General features: G+C 43.9%; 2 protein-coding genes across 2 annotated transcripts; one reads left to right on the forward strand and one right to left on the reverse strand.

Moving 5' to 3' along the window:
• Positions 1–202: 202 nt before the first annotated feature.
• On the forward strand, positions 203–9,972 carry LOC109158692 (premnaspirodiene oxygenase-like). The gene is made up of 4 exons (XM_019306587.1): positions 203–209; positions 8,029–8,622; positions 8,921–9,246; positions 9,357–9,972. The coding sequence occupies exons 2-4, from the start codon at positions 8,040–8,042 to the stop codon at positions 9,966–9,968; spliced, it is 1,521 nt and encodes a 506-aa protein (XP_019162132.1). The 5' UTR covers positions 203–209; positions 8,029–8,039; the 3' UTR covers positions 9,969–9,972.
• A 2,760-nt stretch (positions 9,973–12,732) lies between these two features.
• On the reverse strand, positions 12,733–14,882 carry LOC109158794. The gene is made up of 4 exons (XM_019306687.1): positions 14,211–14,882; positions 14,074–14,127; positions 13,366–13,764; positions 12,733–13,128 (listed from the first exon to the last, which is right to left on the reverse strand). The coding sequence occupies exons 1-4, from the start codon at positions 14,880–14,882 to the stop codon at positions 12,733–12,735; spliced, it is 1,521 nt and encodes a 506-aa protein (XP_019162232.1).
• Between the last annotated feature and the right edge of the window lie 4,593 nt (positions 14,883–19,475).

Below are 19,475 nucleotides of genomic sequence, written 5' to 3' on the forward strand. Positions count from 1 at the left end.
ATTTCAACGCGTTGGAGTGGGTTACCAGCATCTCTCGCTGAACAGATATATTTGGCTTTCAGGCACAGAGGATTAGAGCACTGGAGCGCGCTAGAACCGGAGCGTAGAAGTAGTATAGTTTCCCTTTCGGCCTGCGTGCCATATTATGCATTTATATTTCAGAGGATAGTAGTTAGACAGCCTGTGCACCTGGGTTCTCTAGCTCAGGTGTGGCATAGCACCCCGTACACTTATGTTACGTTTTGGGATTTAATGAGATGTTACCTTTATTATTAAGTTTTAAATGTCTTGAAAATCAGGGGTGTTACATGCGGTCAGATGACATACTCTTGGGCTGCGGTCCACTGTTTGGTTGCGATCAAACTATGATGAGCTGCGGTTCATCGGTCGGTTGCGATCGACCCCTCCGTGTTGCAATATGGGGCAGGGTGCTGCGGGGCCGTGTCAGAGCTATATGCGCTGACCCTCATGTATGGGCGTGCGATTGGTCCTGTGGCGCCAACAAAGTGTGTTATGTGATGAAATACGGATGAGTTGTTGTTATGAGTGTCTTGGGGATGTGACTAGGGGATTTACACTGGGAATCGCATGTGTTAGGTTATGGTCATTAATTATGCTTATCTTTACCTGTCTTGCGTGCTTGTAACTATATATGTTGGTATAACTACTGTCTATGCTTAGCCCTATCTGATGAGTCTATCCCTGTTTTAAAAGCTAGAGTTCGTAGGATATATCTTCATGTTCAAAATGGTTTTCGTATATCTATATATATCTATATGTATTGTATTTCAACGCGTTGGAGTGGGTTACCAGCATCTCTCGCTGAACTGATATATTTGGCTTTCAGGCACAGATGAGTAGATCACTGGAGCGCGCTAGAAGCTTGGGGCATAGCTTAGATAGTTTTCCCTTTCAGCCTGCGTGCCATGATTTAGCATTGATACTGTTGGAGGTTTTAGAATTTAGCCTGTGCACCCAAGTTCTCTAGCTCGGGTGTGGCATAGCACCCCGTACTCTTTGTATCGTATTTTGGGATTTAATGAGATTCTACCCTTATTATATAAGTTTTAAAAGTCTTGAAAATCTGGGGTGTTACAGTTGGTATCAGAGCCTAAGTTTGACCCTAGGATAAGATTCTTAAAACCGGACTTTAGGACATTAGGCTTGAACTCTAGGTATTTAGGAACATAGGACTCGGGAATTTTAGGACACGCGGTAAGGTTGTGAAACCTACACATAAACCCCCTCACTTCATTCCTTCCTTGTCTAAAGAAAACCTTCCTCCGCTTATCACGCCAAAGAAGGACACCAAACTCTAATTTAATGTTCTTATAAACATTGACTCAGAAAGGCGACAGCATGGCACCCAACAGAAGACAGTCAAGGACTCCAGAACCCACCACACATGACCCCCTGACCCAAACACTACAACAACTAACGCAAGTCGCCCAGGCACTAAGCGATGTAGCTCTTCGCAACAACAGGCCCCCGCCTCCTACATCAAACACGAACTCAGACGTCGCCCGACAAGTTTCAAATCATCGACTACCCACGTTCTCAGGAGAAGAGGACCCCGTGATCCTGGAGGAATGGATCCGGACCCTCGACAAAATTCTCGGGTTAGTGGAATGCCCAGAAGAACGTCGCGTAGAGGTAGCCTCGTTCTACTTCGGACACGAGGCCGATCTTTGGTGGATCCACGAGGGTCCCGCTTACCAACAAGAACCAGGGTTCAACTGGGAAAACCTCAAAACACGACTACGAGAACGATTCTACCCAACACACGTGAAAGCATCCATGTACGAAGAGTTCCTCCATCTGAAACAAGGGACAGCCACCGTCATGGAATACCACAAGCGATTCCTCGAACTGGCGCGCTTCGCACCAGAGCTAGTCCCCACCGAAGTAACCAAGATAGAAAGATTCGTCTCGGGCCTCAACTTCGAAGCCCGAAAAGCACTAGTGGTAAGCCGACCTCGGACTCTCAACGAGGCTTACTCCAGTGCCGCCAATCTCTATCGAATCCAACTACTCTAGCGCGGGGTTCAGGAAAAGATATGAAAAAGGAATACCGGAGGGGGAGCACCACCGGTAAAAAGAACAAGGAACGACACCAACACAAGACCAAGCAACCTGACCAACCAAAGACCGTCCCTAGGGAACAATGAAGCAAACCCAAGGAGCTTCCCTTGCCCAAAATGCAACAAAAGCCATAGAGGGAAAGATTGCATGGGCAATCCCTGGCGATGCTTCAACTGCGGAGAAGAAGGGCACAAGGCCTTCCAGTGCGTTCAACCCCAAAGGCCACGCCCCACCACCACAGGTCAACATGGAGGCACCACCCACCAAGGGAACTACGGCGCTCTCGGGAAAATATTCGTCATGTGCCGCACTCAAGCCGACCTCGGGAACGAGAGCAACCTCGAGGAGGGGAACCTAACCCCAGAAGACGAGGATCACGCAAACCCCGCAGGAGAAAATCAAGAAGACGAATTCTGTCTAGGATAAACCGGCAATTCCTTGTAATCACCTCCATAGTAAAACTAATTATTTAGCGATTACTTTGGAATTATTATAAATAAAAGATTTGATCGAAATTCGATCTTGCCTATAAAGACGAAACAAAAAATTATATAACAAGCCAAGCCTCCCATCACTAGATGACGAAAGAGGGAAAAAGACAAGGACCACACCATCAAAAAAGGCTTAATGTTACTAATGGGAATTAAACCCTTGACTTCCCACTCACAAGACCAAAGTCTTGACCACTAGACTAAAGGTGTTTCTTGAAACCTCAAGGGAACACTCCCTTGTTAAAGCGCCTACAAATCCCTAAAACCCACAAAATCCCCAAATCAAAAACCCTTCTTCTTCCTCTTCTTCCTCTTCTTCTCCCTCACCTTCTCGCCTTCCCTCTCCTACACACCTCCCCGCCACCCCAAATACCGAACCAGTAGCCCCATTCGATCGCCGCCCACGTCCAGAACCGCCATCGACCGCCCAGACGGCGCCCGACCGCACGCCGACCTCGCTGCCGGAGGACGCCCGCGACGCCAGCGCCGCCCGCCACCTGCCCGAGCTCCGCCCGCTGCCACCACTGCCCGACGCCACCGAAAACCACCGCCCCACCTTGCCAAGCCAACACCGGAGCCCAGTCGCCGCCGCCTCCCTCGCAACAGAGCCGCACCGCCAAAGACCGCCGGAAAAATACACCGCAGCCCCGCCGGAAAGTCGCCGGAAAAACTCGTCAGAAAACGTCACCATCAAGCGAAGCATCACAATGCCAAAGAAACCCCTCGGGACCCGTACCCCGGAATGGAGCAACGCCGATTACACCGTAATTGGAGGTAAAGCCCTTGAACCCGACCAATTTTCTCCGGGATTGGTTGATATGCTTAAACACCAAGGGCTTTTGGATACGTACCTCACCATCAAGGGGGATACGTACCCCGAATTGGTGAAAGAATTCTATCAACATCTTATAGCCACCAAATGGGGTGATAAGCTAGAAATCACCACCAAGGTCCGCGGCAAGGAAATTATACTCTCCGAATGCCGGTTGGCCAAGCTTTTGAAATTGACCACCACGGGTGTGTCAAGCAATGACCGAAAGGGGTGGATTGATACCCAAAACACGGGGTACAAGGACTACCTCGGGTACCTCCTCGGGAAAGAGGAAGGATTCACCTCGGCCACACGACCGAATAGAAAGTGGCTATCGGCGGAACAAAAGATATTGGTTATGATTGTAACCGATAGCCTCTTGCCCACGAATAATAAAAGCAAGGACGTGGGGAGTTTAGAGTGCACCTTTGCCTACTTCTTGAAACACAAAATCAAGTTCAACCTGCCGGCCCTCATGCTAAAACACATGGAGTTTTGCAAATCAAGCAACCGGCTTAGCCTACCCTACGGGATGATCCTAAGTTGGATCATGGAGAAAAAGGGGGTGGACCTAAGCCACACCAAGGTCAAGACCGCAAATGGCATGGTCTTTAACGCCCAGAACCTACGCTGCAATGATATCTACTACACCGAGGGAGGACATTACCTCACCCTCGAAGAAATTTGCCAAAAACCCGAGGATGAATGAAGAGAATTGGTCGACCAATTAGACATTTCCAACAAGCAGCTCAAACGAGCAATGCAAGATTGCGGAATCCTGGAGGGAAATGAAGACCAGGAGGAGGATGACGAACCCAACCCGTCGGTGCAACCACGATCAGGAGGGAACCCAAGGGAGCAAAACGAGGACTCAATCAATGAACGCATACTCGCACAGCTCAACCGGCAAAACCAAATCATGGAGGAAGGGTTCTCATCCTTGATCCGTACGACACGCGCACTAGATCAAAGGGTGGCAGCAATCGAGGCCACCTTGGGCACTCGCGGGGCGTCCAGCTCAGGAGCAGGAGACCGAGGTAGACCCAAAACCTTTCTATCACAACACCTCCAGAAATCCAGTCTACCCCAGCTAAGGCAAAACGTGGGGCCACATTCCTAACCGGGAGGCCAAGATGCGGAATGCCTAGGGGGTGAAAGAATGGATTAACACACCAGGCTTCGGGGACGAAGCCCCTCGTAAGGGGGGGGGGGGGGAGAGTGTAACACCCTGTGTTACGATCCCTAAAACCAATTAATCATTTAACCAATTACCCAAAAGAAAGAATTAAATCACAATAATTAAATTAGGAAAGGCCCACCATAGTCCATGGGCCCTTATCCCTAAACCCAATCCTTAGTTCCAAAAGGAATAGAATTAGCAAGCCTATAATATTAGTTCCTAATTAGGACTCCTAAATATATAAATAGGGGACTTAAGAGGCATCTAGAAACCCCCTACCGCAATAAACGACTCACCACCCCAAAGAGCTCCAAGAATTCCCTTAGAAGAAATCAAGAAAGCAAGAAAGCTTAAAGAAAGACCCTTCATAGCCAAGGAATTAATTAAGGCTAAGAGGTAACCCATGTCTCAACAAAACCTATTTTCATAGCTATGATTCCCCTCTTAGGATTTCCCCATATTATTGTGTATTGATGATTTGTGATATTATTATTGATGATTGATGGGATGATTCCATGGGTGATCTTGATGATGAAAGGTTCTTATGGTGTTCTTGATGATTTGACGTTCTTGATGATTATATGATGTTCTTGATGATTGTAGGATGTTCTTGATGTTTATGTGATATTCTTACCGAATCTTGATATTAGAAGATGAATTGTGTCCTTGTTGATTTAAAAATGATTAGAACCCTAGGTTGTATCGTATGGAATTATTATCGGTATATTGGGTGGGAATTCGCATGATTGGGTGTTGATTATGTTTAGAAAAGCATGATAGGTTATGTGCCATATGTTTCTCGATCTTTGATCCGTTAATTGTCTACGTGTGTTATCAATTGCATTTGAAAGTGTCTAAGCAAGGTTTCGGGTTCCACAAAGGTTCCCGGGGTGTTTTTGGTGAAAAAGAGTCAGTGGGGGGTAGGTGGGGGTAGGGGACCCGCCACCTACCCGCGGCCTTCTTGGGCAACGCCGGCAGCGGGCAGCCGGCGGGCGGGAAGCTGCCCACCGGGCACCCGCTGCCCGAAATGGCTGTCGCCGGCGGGCAGCCGGCGGGTGAACCCTCACCCACCGGCTACCCGCTGGTTTGCACCCCAATTGGGGATTTTGGCTTCCCCGTTTGATGTTCCCCGACCCCCGTGGTGTCCCAACAGACTCCGTTTATCGTGCCTATGTCTAGTTTGATATTTCGGGTACCGTTCGTAGGTGGTATGAGTCTTATATATTGCATGCTAGTTGAATTGGTATCCCGTTGACCTAGGTGAAAGAAGTATAACCCCTTAGGATTATTCTTAGAATGTGAAGGATCACGCATAGGTTTTATTATACGTTTTCTCCCCCTTCCCAATATGTTAATGTGGGTTGCATGTGCTTGCTATGTGTTATCTGTGCATGATACCCCAATTCGGTTGCGATCGAATTGGTTATTCCTGAGCTGCGGTTCAGAAGCTGGTTGCGGTCAGATTTACACTCCCGGGCTGCGGTCCACCGTTTGGTTGCGATCAAACGTTTCTACATGAGCTGCGGTTCATATTTCCTGGTTGCGGTCAGATGACATACTCTTGGGCTGCGGTCCACTGTTTGGTTGCGATCAAACTATGATGAGCTGCGGTTCATCGGTCGGTTGCGATCGACCCCTCCGTGTAGCGATACGGGGCAGGGTGCTGCGGGGCCGTGTCAGAGCTATATGCGCTGACCCTCATGTATGGGCGTGCGATTGGTCCTGTGGCGCCAACAAAGTGTGCTATGTGATGAAATACGGAGGAGTTGTTGTTATGAGTGTCTTGGGGATATGACTAGGGGATTTACACTGGGAATCGCATGTGTTAGGTTATGGTCATTAATTATGCTTATCTTTACCTGTCTTTCCTGCTTGTAACTATATATGTTGGTATAACTACTGTCTGTGCTTAACCCTATCCGATGAGTCTATCCCTGTTTTAAAAGCTAGAGTTCGTAGGATATATCTTCATGTTCAAAATGGTTTTCGTATATCTATATATATCTATATGTATTGTATTTCAACGCGTTGGAGTGGGTTACCAGCATCTCTCGCTGAACAGATATATTTGGCTTTCAGGCACAGATGAGTAGATCACTGGAGCGCGCTAGAAGCTTGGGGCATAGCTTAGATAGTTTTCCCTTTCGGCCTGCGTGCCATGATTTAGCATTGATACTGTTGGAGGTTTTAGAATTTAGCCTGTGCACCCGAGTTCTCTAGCTCGGGTGTGGCATAGCACCCCGTACTCTTTGTATCGTATTTTGGGATTTAATGAGATTCTACCCTTATTATATAAGTTTTAAAAGTCTTGAAAATCTGGGGTGTTACAAGTTGGGGCTCCCAATTGGGTACCCTATCCTACCCGCCTAGCAAGAACTAAACCCCATTCATCAAGTTCTAGTGGGTCGGTAAATAGCGAATGGAATCTCGAGTCGCTGTCCTAGAAGACGAGGCGAAGAAGGTAGACAAAAGACTAGAGAAGTTACTACAATGGAAAGATGATGGTCAGTTACTCGTGATCTTGGAGATCACAACTCATGCCTCCTTTCACAATGAGAATCATGGAGGAACCCCTCCCAACTAACTTCAAAACAACGAGTGTAAAAGATTTGATGGGGGCGGTAGGTCATTCGTACGAACATATTATGGCATATCAAGATGCCATGATGTTTATAGGAGCCACTGATCATGTGATGTATAATGTGTTCTTATATAGTATTGGTAGATGAACTCAATGTTGGTTCACGGGATTACTAGGGGGGTGGGGGGAAGGGGGGTGGAGGGGTCAATCGACTCATTTTAGGACTTGGCAATCAAATTCAAGATTGATTTCATATGGGGAGAAAGGCTAAAAGAACTTCTCTCCATTATTATTATTATTATTATTGTTATTATTATTATTATTGTTGTTGTTGTTGTTGTTGTTGTTATTGTTGTAGTTGTTGTTATCGCTAATATTATTGTTGTCATTGTTGTTCTTAATTTGATGATGATGATGATGTTGTTGTTGTTATTATATTGTTGGTATTATTATTTTTGTTGTTAATATGAAAATAAATGTGTACTCTCAATTTTTACTCTCACTAAACACACAAATTTTTAATGTAAACACTTGTATTGTGATTTATATGAAAAAAAATAGCTTATGAGAGTTGGGGGAGTAAGATTTGAGAGTAACATGTATTAGAACTCTTGTGTTAATAATAACCAAAAGATATGTTGAAAAGAATTGAGTGAGTAGACTACGTCAAAGTTGAAGTACCGGATGCCATATAATAATATTAGAATAGTAGTCCACCTCAACCTTATCAAAAAGTAGGGAGAAGAGTAGAATAGTAGTCCACGAAATACAAGTATATATTAGGGCAGCCTTAGCTTGGTCTTGAACAAATTAAGAAGGCATAAGATATATCTAGCTAGCTTCTTCAAAAAAAAAAAAAAGATATATCTAGCTAGCTAGATAGCTTGCTCTTTAATGGAGGCCGCAATTATCAACTTTATTTCTTTCACCTTCTTTCTTTCTTTCTTCTTTTTAGTCCATACACAGTGGAAGAAGAAGGCAAAAAGCAGTGGGAAACTGCCGCCTGGCCCGTGGAAGCTGCCTATCATCGGGAACTTGCTCCACTTGAGTGGCTCGCTGCCCGCCCACCGGCTCCTTAGCGATTTAGCCAAAAGGTACGGCTCCTCGTCGGGCCTCATGCACCTTCAAATTGGAGAAATTCCAGCTGTGATCGTGTCCTCGCGAGAGATGGCTAAAGAGTTCCTAAGAACTCACGACCTTGCTTTTGCGAGCCGCCCAGAACTTACGGCCACCAAGGTACTCTTCTACAATTGTTGGGAGGTTGCGTTCTCTCCGTACGGAGATCTCTGGAGACAAATGCGCAAAATATGTGTGACGGAGCTCCTCAACGCCAAAATTGTCCGCTCCTTCAGCTCCATCAGGAACGACGAGATCCATCGTCTACTGGCTCACATCCGTTCATCTTTGGGGAGGCCACTCAATATGTCTCAGAGAATCGCCTTGTTTATGAGCTCCCTTACATGCAGATCCGCATTGGGTAATCAATTATCAATTATATATTATAATTAATCAATTTAGATTATGATATATGGTGACCCACAACTTATAATTAATTTGTTCTTTGGGCGGAGGCCGGTAAAAGGTTTAGGGTCAAGTCCATCTTCTCGAAAATAAAATTGCATTTTCGCTACTAATACGTTACAACATTTGACATAACTGGTAAGCCAGCTGGGAGGGAGAATTGCTAAGTTATACTAAGGCCAGTAAAGGCCAAGTCCATATAGCTTTTGGCGTAAATAATAATTAGCGCTTGTGATTTTATTTTACTTAACTAGGTAGGGTATTCACTGGGAGAGAGGAATTAGTTGAGCTATTGGAAGAGATGTCGAGCTTGGTGGGAAGCTTCGAGTTCGCTGATGTGTTTCCCTCCTGGAAGCTTCTTCACTCCGTCTGCGGGAACAAGAATAGGATGCTGAAAATTCACCGTAAAGTAGATCCAATTATCGAGAACATCATTAAAGAGCACGAAAAGAAGTTAGAAAGTGGCGAGTTAGGGGGTGATGATGAAGGTGAAGATATAATTGGTGTCCTCGTCAAACTTGAGAGGAACGGAGGCCATCAACTGCCTATCACCCACGAAGTTATCAAAGGCGTATTCCTCGTATGTCATATACATATATACATATATATATTGTTTCTTAATTGTCCCATAATATAATATAATATTTGTTTTATTTACATGCATATGCATATATACGGACGGACGACCAGGATATTTTTGCAGCAGGAACCGAGACATCATCAACAACAATAGTGTGGGCATTGTCGGAAATGATGAAAAATCCTAGGGTGTTTTCGAAAGCACAAGCTGAGGTGAGAGAAGCTTTTAGAGGGAAAGAGAAGTTGGAGGAGGAAGATATGGAGGAATTACTATACTTGAAATCAGTGGTCAAAGAAACTTTGAGGTGTCATCCTCCGGTTCCTTTGTTAATTCCCAGAGAGTGCAGGGAAGAAACTGTGGTGTGCGGATACACCATACCGGTCAAAGCAAGAGTACTTGTTAATGTGTTTGCCATCGGCAGGGATCCTCGGTACTGGGAGGATCCAGAGAGTTTTATACCTGAGAGATTTGAAAACAGTTCAATTGATTTTATGGGGAACAACTTTGAATATTTGCCGTTTGGCAGTGGAAGGAGAATATGTCCAGGATTAGCATTTGGTTTTACCAATTCTCTATCTCCTTTAGCACACCTGCTTTACCACTTTGATTGGATGTTACCTCCTGGAATTACTGTTGATACATTTGACATGACAGAGACGGCTGGAATATCTGTAGGAAGAAAGACTGATCTTGTCTTGATTCCTGCTACTCCTATTAAATAGGAAATTAATTTGATAAGCAATAAGCTCCCCCGTTAGGTTATTTGAATATGTCGTCAGGTAAGCATGCATGGAGCATAGTACAATTATTTTCAATATTCTTATTATATAAGAACGAGTATGTAATATATTATGGGTACTGTACTGCACGTAGTACGTACTAGTACTGTAACAAAATAAAAGTTCACTTCTTGTGTTTCTCTGTCCGACTATTAAAAATAAGTAGTATTCTACACGTGTGATGCAGTACTCGAAAGTCACAATATACAGTTTTTTTTTTTATTTAACAATACTAATTCATTTGTTCATTTAGTCGTCACAAAAGATTACTATTAATTATTAGAAAGCATGGATCGATCTATTGGTCAACATCAAAATTAGAAAAATATAAAAATGAAATATCTGAAATATAATGTAATTTATTTAACAATACTCAGCTCATTTATTTGTTCAATAGATCCGTACGTTGAGTAGTGTTGGTTTCTACGGCTTTGGATAGCCGCTCGACAAGTCAACACTACCGCAAAAATACGTTTAGAATGCCAGAGTAACAATGTGAGTGAGAGATAAATTAAAGTTGAGAGAAGAGAGAATAATGTGATATTATTTCTTTAGGGTTTGGCCCTCCAAAAATGCCGATCCTTTACATGGTGATCCCATGGGGATATTTATACATGAACATGAGATCCTTACAAGGTACAGTAAGTAGTGTTGACATAAAGTCTAGTCTAGAGGCAGGGTAGGGCTGATGCACGGAGATACCCCTCGCAGAATCCGCTGGTATCCGTCTCTGGACGTGCACCCGGCCTGGAACGTTCCGACCACTGAGGGGATGATCTAGGGGTCGCGGTATCCGGGCAAGGACACTCCAACCATGTAGACTGGTTGCCCGGTTGAGTTCCCGAGTGGCGCACGATTGAGGACACAGCGCCCGCGTAGCCTGGTCGTCCATCTGAATCCCGTAGGATATTCAGCCGGGGACATTCCGACCATCGAGGCTGATCGCCCAATCGGGCCTCGCTTGTGAGCTTAGTCGAGGACACACCAGCTGCCGGGACCGGTCGCCCTATCCGCGTGGTCCAAACCCTACCTGAGTGAGCGTCCGCCGTTACGGCTGACTGGTCGCCGAAAGATGACTGGTTGCCATCACTGGGTGCCTTATATGATGATTGGGAGCCCTGAAGATCCTCCGCCTGCTAAATATTGGGCCATGCCTTGACCTAATCGCCTTGCCATACCTTCCCGTCCGGCTATCTAATTTAAGGTATCTATCAGTATCGTTGGACCAACGGGTCTGTTTAATGGGTTTATTGAACTCGTTAAAAGGTTCAATAGACCCATTGAGTAATACAATTAGACCATTGGGGTCTGTTCAACGGGTCTACAGTGTACTCCAACAAATTGCAAATATATATATATATATATATATATATATATATATATATATATATGTGTGTGTGTGTGTGTGTGTGTGTGTGTGTGTGTGTGTGTGTGTGTGTGTGTGTCTGTGTGTGTGTGTCTGTGTGTTAATACCATCTGAGGTCTTCCGAGTATAGTGATTTTGCCACGTTTAGTCTTAAACTTTTAAATTATTTATTTGTGGTCCTTTAGCTTTCAAATTTAACCATCTGTGGTCTAAGTTAACCACTCATGGTCCTTCAAGTTTTGAAATTTAACCAGTTGTGGTCTTCTCGAAAGGACCATGGTTGGTTAAAATTTAATAGTTGAAGGACCATGCGTGGTTAATCAAAAATAAATTAATTATTTGTGGTCCTTCGACTTTCAAATTTAACCATATGTGGTCTAAGTTAACCACCCATGATCCTTCAAGTTTCGAAATTTAACCAGTCGTGGTCCTCCTGAAAGGACCATAGTTGGTTAAAATTTAATAGTTGAAGGACCATACGTGGTTAAACAAAAAATAAACCTGAATCTATGACGGAAGCTCACAACCAATGACAAAAAATGCCAATCAGAAACCGAAGAGAGGCAACAAGAGCCCTAAGAATAAAATATAAAACTCACCTGATAAATCTCTTTAGAATCAAGGAGTCTAATGCCTCAAGAAACTCATGTTTGGAAATAACAAAGAAAACTACTCAATTACCTTCAACACTTAATTTTTTTAAACTACTACGTAGCCCGCTCCGTCAACGAAGATGGCCGCATCTACATTGCATTTAAGGACGTTATGAGGAGGAGGTAGCATTGAATGTCGCTATTCCGCCCGTTCGCCAGGCTACTCGATCCGCTCAGGGCGTTCTTCCACAGTATTTGATGTCGGTCAACCTGCATTTTTAGATTCTCAATCGACAGTGATGAGCACCGCCACACAACATCATTCCGCGCCTGCCACAACGTCTAGAAGACAGCTGCTAAGTAGACAAATTTCTCCATTGCCGAGCCTCCCAGAATCGAATCCATGAAGCTCGCTAAACTCTGTCCTTGATGAACATCTTCTATACCCCACAGACCTCTAGCCCAAGAGCACTCACAAAAAAATGTGTTCTGCTGTTTCAGAAGGGAACCCACAGAAGGGGCAACCTCCCCCGATCCATACCCTCTTCGTTTTCAAATTTTCGCGGACCGGCAACACTCCTCGTGCGCATCTCCAAAGAAGATTCTTCACTTTGGGGGGCACTGGAATAGACCACAAGCGATTCGACAAATGAAAATTAACATCCGACGGCAAACTCATTGTATGAGTATTAAGTAACCGATACCCATGTTTCACTGTGTAGCAACCACGAATATCACCTACCCATCTCTACGAGTCCTTCATAGACTTGTTGATTGGCGTTGATAAGATTTTGCGTACGTCTTCCTCCCAAAACAGATCCCGTATCACGCCTTCATCCCACTCATCGTGCTCGGTCATCAGCTCGCTCACTCCTGCCTCCTTAATGTCTTCAATGCATGGCGTAATTAATGTTGCGTTCAAGGAATTAGACAGCCAACCCCAACCCCAAATTTTAGTGTCAAGACCATCGCCTATTCTCCGCGCTAACCCCTGTTTTAAAACATCCTGTCCCGCCAAAATACTGCGCCAAAAGTAACTTGGGTTTCCACCCAGTCGTGCTTCCATGAAATCACAATTGGGAAAATATTTGGCTTTCAAAAGCCTTCTCACCAGCAACTCCGGATGAATCAACAACCGCCAGCCCTGCTTTGCAAGTAATGCCAGGTTGAACTCGTGCAATCGCTTGATTCCCAAACCCCCTCTGAATTTTGGTTTGCATAACCGACCTCAGCTTAGCCAATGAATTCCCCTACCTGTACCACCACCGCCCAACGAAAAACGATTAAACAATTTTTCCAAAGTGTCACAGCTCCGGATTGGCAACAGAAAAGTGGACATAGTGAAAATAGTAAGGGCTTGAGCTATGCTCTTAAGTAAAACCTCTTTACCTGCCCTTGATAACAATCTGTGTTGCCATGACCCAATTCGGTCACGAATTCTTTCCTCAATGTATCGAAAAGTAGCGACCTTACTTCTCCCGAGGACCGTGGGCAGGCCTAAGTAACGCCCCAGATTTTGAGCCTCCCGTACCCCAAAGCACTCTGAAACCATACTCTTTATCGCAGCAGTAGTATTGGCGTTGAAAACAGCGCTAGACTTGGAGAAATTGATTAACTGACCCGATGCCATACAGTACTTGTCTAAGCACTCTTTGATTTTAGAAGCTTCCTGATGTGTTGCCCTGAAAAACATCAAGCTGTCGTCAGCGAAAAAAAGATGGGTGATGGATGGTACACCACGGGCCACTTTCACCCCATGTAAGTCGCCCCTAGCCTCTGCCTGTTGGAAAAGGATAGATAACGCCTAGGCACAAAGAATGAATAAATAAGGGGACAGTGGGTCGTCCCCTTGACGAATACCCCGAGAGGAGCACACGGTGCCCACTGTTTCCCCGTTCACCTGAACTAAATAGGTGATCGAGGAGACACACAACATCAATAAACTCACCCAACGCTGGTTAAAACCCAACGCTAACATAACTCCCTCCAGAAAGCCCCACTCCATTCTATCTTATGCTTTAGCCATGTCTAGCTTCAGCGCTACCCAACCCATTGTCCCATTCACTTTCCTACAGAGAAAGTGACCCACCTCCCCAGCAACAATAATATTATCGGTGAGCAATTTCTCGGGGACAAAAGCGCTCTGAGATTGCGACACGACATGGCATAACAAATCCTTAAGTCTATTAGCCAACATCTTGGCCAGGACTTTGTATACAACATTACAGAGGGCGATCGGTCGCAAATCAGCCACCGATTCCGGGACTTTTTCTTGGGCAGTAAAACAATATTAGACACGTTCAGGCCCTGCGGGAAACTGCAGGTGTCAATACAGCTTATGACAAACATTGACAGATCATGGCCGAGGACCGGCCAGAAATGCTGATAGAAAGCTGGTGACATGCTGTCCGGACCCGGAGCTTTCTCCGGGGCCATAGAGAACAAAGCAGACTTCACATCCGTGATTGTGAACGGCTGCAACAGGGCAGCGCTCATCTTATCAGATACACTCTGACTCATCCGGGAAAACAAATTCGAAACACAACCCCCGGAACAAAAAATAAGATTATAGTACCTCAACACTTCAGCATGCATTGCCACCCCTTCCATCCACACCCCATTCTGATCCTTGACTCGTAGAAGTAGGTTTCGATTTCTGCGTGCAGAGGCCGCCTTATGGAGAAATTTCGTGTTAGAATCCCCATATTTTAACCAGAGTTGTTTTGAACGCTGAAGCCAAAACAATTCATCCCGCTTCAACAAGATCTCAAGCTCGAGTTCCTCCTCTAGGAATTCTTGAACTGCCTGCGTTGTTCTGTCTTCCTCCAACACTGCCAGTCGCTGTCGCAATTTCTTTATGCGATTTCTAAATTTCCTAGCACGATCCCCACCCCACATTTTCAAGTGATGTCCACAAATATCGATTCGCTGCTGGAAATCCAACCCAGACGTCTGCCTCCACGCCGCCTCTACCACTTTCGCACACCCCGCATCGAGGAGCCAGGCAGATTCAAATTAAGAAGAGTACCTAGCTGCGCGTACCGGGCGCGTCTCTAGATCAAGGAAAATAGCGTTGTGATCTGATTCAACTGTAAAAATTTTGCGCACTACTGCGTCCTCGTGTAACTCCACCCAATCAATCGTCGCCACTGCCCTGTCTAACCTTTCCTCCAGCCATGCCTCTGTATCATGACCTTTCTCCCACGTGAACCGACCCCCAGATATACCCAAATCATGTAACTGACAATCTTCTAAAGCATCGCTGAAGCCTTCAATGAGGCCATCCGGGTGTGGATGGTTACCCCATTTCTCAAACAGACAAGCAATATCATTAAAATCCCCCACGACAACCCAAGGGAGTATTGATTGTTCCTTGAGTTGCCGCAGAAGATCCCACGTGATATGTCTCCTTGACCGCTTTGGATTACCATAGAAACCCGCCAGCCTCCATTTCGGCCTCTCCAGAAGCGTGACTTCCATATCTATGTGATTGCACGAGAAGCTCAGAAGCGAAGCCGCCTCCGCATCCCTCTACAACAAAGCTAGCCCACCTCCCATACCCACACGATCCACACATACTGCCCCTTCAAACCCCAGCTTCACCCTCACCTTCTCCACTTTCACACCAAACGCTTCCGTCTCCCTTAAGAAGACAAAAAAGGGTCGCTCTTTGGACACTATGTCCAATAACTCTCGAACTGTCCGGGTGCCACCCAAACCCCGGCAGTTCCAACTGAGTACACTCATTGGGCTGGGCGAGTCTGGCCCTCCAGACCCGCCGATAGTAGATTTTTTGAACTCTCAAACATCAACACATCCTCCCCAGTCACTCCATTATGCAGTTCAGCCGATTCCTTACGTCTCTTCAGCTCCCCCTGTAACCATGCGCTCTCTTGAACCGACACCAGCGCCAAAGGCGAAGGCCCTGGAGGAGAAGGTGTCGTAATTAGCGGTGCATCCTTTGGCAGTAGCCATTTTGCACCAACTAGCTTAGTTTGCCTTCTCGATCCGCCACGCATCCAGCTGCCGAACGGGAACGACTCAGGCGGAATACCATCTTCGTAAGTCTTCCTGCAGAATTTATCGATGTGACCCAAAACTCCGCAGCAAAAACAAAATGCATTTAGTCTTTCGTAGCGAAAATTGATCCACTTTGTGGAGATATCTTTGCGCACGAGTTTCATACGTCTCCTCAAAGTCATCCCCACCAGCATCTTCGCCCTGATTCGGTAGAAACCTTTCCACGATCCACCAAAATTGTTGGGGTCGATCGCAACGAATGAGCCTAACTAATCGCCAATTTGGGTCAGGAACTCCGAGGATGCATACATCGCCGGTAACCGGTGGATTTGCACCCAGAATGCCACGGCTTCTAATTTAACATCCTCGGGCCTCGATTCCGGAGGTACACGCTCGCAGACCAATGTGTGATTCTCAAACGACCAAGGGCCTTCGTCGATGATCCTCTGCAAATCCTCTGAATGGGGAATCGAAATAGGAATAGCTCCTCCGTCAACGCCTCCACCTGCATACCCATCACCGGCCGCCATACCGAAGCTAGAACCTGTTGCATGTGGTCAAATTTGATCGGACGGTCGGTGAGAAAGCGCCCAACCAAATTGTGGTGAATAGGCGCAACGCTCGGGGGCGGTGGATCAGGTGCCTCTAGACCGGTCACCTCCTCCTCCGCAATTGATAGGCTTGCACAATGATCCTCGATTTGGCGAATATCCATGATCAGAAGGGAAAGCCACGCCACGAAATAGATTAGTAAATGTGAATTCATTGGAGAAGACATCGAAAAATATAAACCCTAGACCACTAGGGAGAAACTCTCTTGAGCAAGATCAAGAGACAGGGCCACTAATCGGCGAACTCGATCGGAAAAGGCACGATCGGCGATCACGATCTGGATTCGCGAGGTTTGCGGAGCATTTACGCACGATAATAATAATAGGTGACGCTTAAATCAAAATATGTTATTATTGTTATTATTTCTATTATTATTTCTATTATTATTATTATTATTATTATTATTATTATTATTGTTGTTGTTGTTGTTGTTATTGTTGTTATTGTTGTTGTTATTATTATTATTATTATTATTATTATTGTTGTTGTTGTTGTTGTTGTTGTTATTATTATTGTTATTATTATTATTATTATTATTATTATTATTATTATTGTTATTATTGTTATTATTGTTATTGTTGTTATTGTTATTGTTGTTATTGTTGTTATTATTGTTATTGTTATTGTTGTTGTTGTTGTTGTTGTTGTTATTATTATTATTATTGTTATTATTATTATTATTATTCAGTAAGCTTAAGGCTAAGTGACCCCACTGAATGTATACTGCATCTGCCTGGTCCAACACTCCAACATAACACTCCAACATATTGATGTAGCGTATACCCAAACAAAAACTCTTGTCAATTTCACCCATTCACGTGGTAGAATTGAATTAGTGTTTTTTTTTTTCTTCTCCTTTTTTTTTTTTTTTTTTGAAAAAGAAACGAATTCATTAAATCAACAAATGTTTACAACAAAGCTTGTTAGAGCAACCCTATTAAATATATTTTACACAGATATTTAGGTGAAGTTGATTGGTTGGAAGAGAGAGGGAAGAGAGAGATTGTTTGAGTGCCTAACTTGGGTTTTCTGTAGTGCACGCCAGGGCACGTAAATTTTTTTTTTTTTTTTTTTTTATTTTTGTTATCAAATTGTTATTTTTTTTCCCTCCCCTCTTATTTTCTCTTTCTTAATCACACATTCACACCTACAAAAACTCTTCAAAAAACTACACCAAAAGCCCCACTATTTAGGATGTCCTTAGAATGATAAGTCATTCCTTACCATCTGATATAGAAATAACTTCCCTAACAATGCTAGGGACAACTTGAGTCACAGATTGGAAGTTAATGTCATTAAAAGAACTTAAAGCTTCTTTAATATCATTTGTGGTCAGGCTAACCGTAAAGAAGATTGAATGTGAGTGAAAAGCCTTGCACATCACCTGGGTATCTATCTCCCCTCTTCTGTCCATAGACAATATTCTCATCCGATAACACACACCCAACTTCAAATTAGTGAGAAATTTGACTGGTTTATCATATGGTAGCCTACCAATCAAGCTGAACTGCATCTCAGAGTTCAGAAGAGGCTCGTTTTCATTGCTATCTTCATCGCTCAAAGTGAGCTGAGGTTCACATACATCATCAGAGCTTTGGTCAAAGGCCAGCGGTAACGGGACGAAAAATCCAAGGATAAGCAAGATCTGAGGGAGAGAGAGAGAAAGTATTATGGAGTATTAGTATTCTACTTGGAATTTTCTTCCCAACTGCTGCGTCCTATCACCATAATTCGTAGTTAGAAAAATCTATAAACTAGTGGAGTTTTTTTTCTTATTGAAATTTTAATTCCTAAAATGTGAAGAATTTTAAATTCTTTTAGGTACAACTTAGGTTTTCAAAAAAAGGTACGACTTAGATTTTAATTTTTAAATTCTTTAAGAAATCCTAGTATTTCTTTCACCAAGTAAACAATGAAATATGAATTTCATCTTTATTTATTTTTTCACTAAATTTAAATCCCTTTCGTTGTATATTCCTTTCTGCAAACCAAATGGGCTATATTAGTATTTTTTCCCCACTAATTAAATTATTTTGCAGTGAATGTATTGATGGGAAAATTTTTGTTCGGAAAATTAGTTAACATGTTTTGTGTTTCCTTGAAAATACAATAATTGTGGTAAAGAGTTGTAGTACATATACATAAATCTATGAAGGATGAACATATTTATCCAATTATTGAGAGTTATGACTTCAAATGATTAGCTCACACACAAAAAATTGTCAAGTGCAACGAGTACCCCAGCCTTTCTCCACTTTAAAATGGAACATCGGCCCGATGTTCAAGGAAAAGATGCATAGGGATACGGGCAGGATAAACAAAACATGACTTTCCATTATTTTTGGTGACCTAAAAACTTTTTTGTCAAGTTGTTTGAAAAAATGATTACCAGTCCAATTAGAAGATAAAAAGGAGTAAATGCCAGCCAAGGTCCTCCGAGTTTGGTGGTTTCGCCACCTTTAGTCCTAAACTTTCAAATCGACCCTTAGTGATCCTTTGAGTTTCGAATTCGACATGTCGTAGTCCTTTCTTTAAGATATTCCGTCTAAGCTGTGAAAAGTAAGGACAAAACAGTCTTTTTATTGCATCCCCAGCCAAAACAATTCATTTCCTTAAGAAATTAGCTCTAATTTTTTTCAATTGCAATTTTTTCCCCCTAGAAATTAGCCCTTAGAAATTCGTTCAATTGCAATTTTTTTTGGTGGAATAGGGCTAATTTTTGAGGAAAATGAATTGTTTTGGTTGAGGTTGCAATAAAAACACTGTTTTGCCCTTAATTTTCACAGCTCAGGCCGAATATCTTAACGGAAGTACTACGGCAGTTCGAATTCAAAACTCAGAGGATCACGGATTGTCAAT

This window comes from Ipomoea nil, unplaced genomic scaffold, assembly GCF_001879475.1.
Source record: "Ipomoea nil cultivar Tokyo-kokei standard unplaced genomic scaffold, Asagao_1.1 scaffold2826, whole genome shotgun sequence".
NCBI classification, from domain to species: domain Eukaryota; kingdom Viridiplantae; phylum Streptophyta; class Magnoliopsida; order Solanales; family Convolvulaceae; genus Ipomoea; species Ipomoea nil.

Excerpts from the sequence above, each read along its gene's own strand:
- LOC109158692 (XM_019306587.1), top strand. The coding sequence starts at position 8,040 with ATGGAGGCCGCAATTATCAACTTTATTTCTTTCACCTTCTTTCTTTCT. Across the intron at positions 8,623-8,920 it reads TACATGCAGATCCGCATTGG|GTAGGGTATTCACTGGGAGA; the intron begins GTAATCAATTAT and ends TTACTTAACTAG. Across the intron at positions 9,247-9,356 it reads TTATCAAAGGCGTATTCCTC|GATATTTTTGCAGCAGGAAC; the intron begins GTATGTCATATA and ends ACGGACGACCAG.
- LOC109158794 (XM_019306687.1), bottom strand. The coding sequence starts at position 14,882 with ATGTGGGGTGGGGATCGTGCTAGGAAATTTAGAAATCGCATAAAGAAA. Across the intron at positions 14,128-14,210 it reads TTTGCGACCGATCGCCCTCT|AGCGCTTTTGTCCCCGAGAA; the intron begins GTAATGTTGTAT and ends TCGCAATCTCAG. Across the intron at positions 13,765-14,073 it reads ATATTATTGTTGCTGGGGAG|GCAGAGGCTAGGGGCGACTT; the intron begins GTGGGTCACTTT and ends CTTTTCCAACAG.